The sequence below is a fragment of the Nicotiana tabacum genome, chromosome 22, assembly GCF_000715075.1.
Source record: "Nicotiana tabacum cultivar K326 chromosome 22, ASM71507v2, whole genome shotgun sequence".
Classification (NCBI taxonomy): domain Eukaryota; kingdom Viridiplantae; phylum Streptophyta; class Magnoliopsida; order Solanales; family Solanaceae; genus Nicotiana; species Nicotiana tabacum.
Window position 1 is genome coordinate 56,513,312 of NC_134101.1, and position 3,227 is coordinate 56,516,538.

Sequence of the window (3,227 nt, forward strand, 5' to 3'; positions counted from 1 at the left end):
CCAGTTGTATTTTTCGTTACCCCGTCCATATTATATCAATATGAGTCTTTCTATTACCTCTTTTTTTGTGCCGTCATGTTTAAATAGTTGTGCACTTATACTATGTGATTGATAGTAACTATACGTCAAAAAAGTTAAGTATCCGTGAACTTAAAATCCTAGACCCGCCACTGATCGATGGGAGCTGTATGCACTTGAATAGAAAGAAGATTGCACCGCCAAAAGTGGGGGAAGGGCCATCTGTAAAATCAGAGTCAATAAATTATAAAAGTAACACCCGAACTATTGGAACTAATGTTTCAAAAATATTTCTATAATATATAATTACATGTAAATTGTGAAGCAGTTCATAAAACCTTAGAGATATATTACACAATCATGAGCTTCTGAAATTTCCCAAGGGAAACCTGGATTGCTTATTCTCCACCTATAATTATAAAGCATAGGCACTCAATTCCTTCACCTCTGATTGGAATGACAAAAAGCTAAGGACAAAAGGAAGAAAAAAAAAAGAGGAAGAAAAGGAGAATTCCAATTTGATGCTGAGACAGACAGACATAACACACACCAAGTCAAACTTGGCTCATAATTAAGAGTTTTGTCTAGCAAAGTAGCTCTCTATTTTTTATAATATCATCATAAACTAAAACACACAACAGAGGCTTGATAATGGTTTCGAAAACAACTAAAAATCTTCTATATGTTTTCCTTGTTCAATCCACTAAAATCAAAGACATTGATAATTTATCTCTCTCCCTCTCTCTTTGTTTATTTGGCTACAGGAAACTCTTTTTTGACAAAAAGAGTAAAAACTAGACGTACTAACAAAGAGAGGAAAAATTATATTTCTAAATGATACATTACTCCATTTATTATTATTATTATTATGATATTATACTTATGTGATTACATATTATGATCTAATTAATTAACACTGGGATTAGACAAGTGATGATGATTATTAGGAGGTGGCAATGCAGTGAGGCTCCCAAATGAGAAGAGATCTCCTTGGTTCTTTGCATCCTTTCAACAAAGGCACCAAGTTATTGATATTTCCTTTGTTTCCTCTCATTAGCACCAAATCTTTCTGCTCATAAGATGTTATCTTTGTAGTAGTACCGTTGGCATTGGGAGTAGTACTATTGGGGGCTGAAACAACAACCTGCTTGTCATCATTGTAGTTGTTAACAATAGTGGGATTCTTCCTCCAGAAATACTCATAGGCATTGAAAGAAGCTGCTGCTGAAGGTGGATTTGGTGATGATGTAATCAGCTGAGAAATTGGTGGAAGTGAATGAGGAACTTGGGTTATTTCATTCTCTTTGTTTGACCATTTTAGATGATGATTCTTTTTCTCTAGTCCCATTAGTTGTTTCATCATCAATGTTGATGTGTTCACATTCATCCTACCATTTGACAATCTTGGTTTTTGTTCCAACACAATTTGCATCCCTTTTGTCCCATTTTCTTTCTCCTCCACCTCCTCTTCCTCTTCCTCTTCATCTTCATCCTCCTCTTCATATTCATCTTCTTCTTCATCACCATCATCACCATCATAGTCTAACTGAGGTGGTTCATTATATTCAACTTCTTGCATTTCGTCGAACACTTTCTCAAACTCTGCAACTTCTTGATTATCCTCTGTTTCTGAAGTAGGATTAGTGCTGATTAAGGTGAGAAGAAGGCGGCCATCAACGCGTTGGGTACGGAAAAGATTCTGGGAAGGAACTGAAACAGCTTCAAGAATCAATCTACCATTTTGCCTGTGAGATTGCATGTGAACAGAGGGTTTATCCTCTGCAGCCAAGGAAGAAATAGGAGGAGGGAATGACTTAGGAGTAGATGATGATCTTTTGTTATGATTGTACTTAACAACTGGAAATTCCTCAAATGAGTGAGAGATGAATTCTTGTTGTTGTTGATGATCGTCTTTGTCATCATCAGACTCAGAGGGTGGGTAAGAGGAAAGGTTAATTTCAGAGCCAGTCTCTGATCCAAGACTTTCAGTACAAATTTTAAGACTTTTCTCAGTCAAAGAGCTGGATTTTTTTAAGAGAGGGTGAATATAAGGAGGTGGAACTGTGGCTGATGAGTCATCTTTCTTTTGAGTTAAAATAGAGCTCCAAACATCAACTGATGTAATTGGCTCTGCTTTGTTACTACTATTTTGGATTGATTTCCAAACATCATCTTGTCCAAGATTAGCAAGCTCTTCCGAGGAGGCAATTTTCTTCATAGGGGAGAAGAATCCATTTTGTGAAAGCCATTTTTTGGATGACATATCAGCTGAAAGAGTTCTTCTAATGGAAACTACTGCAGCTGCTTTGTTGTTGTCTGATCCAAGAATGGACATTATGCCTTGTTGTTTTGCTTTGCCTGCCTTAGATAATGGGGGTAGTGGTGGGGGTAGTGGTATACCCTTATCTTCCATCTTCAAAGTTGAGTTGAAGTTCTTGATGCTCATTGTTGCTGCTGACATCTTGAGATGATAAAAATAAATAGGAGTGTTTTCCTTCTGCACAAAAGTTATAGCCAATTTATTGAGAAATGAATTAGAAAACAAGTCATATACTATATGCTTAACTAACAAAATTTCAAGTTCCAAGAGACATATGTGTTTGATTACCTTAAGCAAACAACAACATCCAAATGAGGAGAGTACTCAGTGGATGATAGTTGAAAGCTAAGAGAGGAACTGAAAAAAGATAATGAAGATGAGGATATTATGGTAATGCAATATATGTTGTTTTTGCTATGATAGGAATTACAAGGAATGGGGGTGTCAGGGTCTTTATAAGAGTCCAGAAAGGCTATGGAACAATGTGCAAGGGACCCGCCTCTAAACCCACCATGCAAAAATACTCATTTTTGCCTTTACTTTTTTTACACTGTTAACTAGTGGAGTAGTTTTGTTTTTCCAGGAAGATTTAAGTTATTAAAGTGATATGGTAGAAATATTACATTATTAGGGGCCGTTTGTAATTATGTATTAGGGAAAATGATTATGTGTTTGTTTTGTAAATAACTAATACTACTTGTTATTAGTTATACACTATATTCATTACTATTTTACACATAGCAAACTATGATATTAGCAATACTATGATTCTTAATACATGGAGAAGCATGTATAAGGACATAACTGCCTTTTCAAACCCTTAATACACCAATCAAACGGTCAATAAGAAATAATTTCACCATTATAAATACAACTTATTCAATATTAT

At 35.3% G+C, this 3,227-nt stretch overlaps 1 protein-coding gene across 1 annotated transcript; it reads right to left on the minus strand.

The window, feature by feature from the left end:
* Window positions 1-596: 596 nt before the first annotated feature.
* Window positions 597-2,769, minus strand: LOC107810447 (protein FAF-like, chloroplastic). The gene is made up of 2 exons (XM_016635231.2): window positions 2,627-2,769; window positions 597-2,515 (listed from the first exon to the last, which is right to left on the minus strand). The coding sequence occupies exon 2, from the start codon at window positions 2,477-2,479 to the stop codon at window positions 962-964; it is 1,518 nt and encodes a 505-aa protein (XP_016490717.1). The 5' UTR covers window positions 2,480-2,515; window positions 2,627-2,769; the 3' UTR covers window positions 597-961.
* Window positions 2,770-3,227: the final 458 nt, after the last annotated feature.

Coding starts and splice junctions, on each gene's coding strand:
- LOC107810447 (XM_016635231.2), bottom strand. CDS start 2,479: ATGTCAGCAGCAACAATGAGCATCAAGAACTTCAACTCAACTTTGAAG.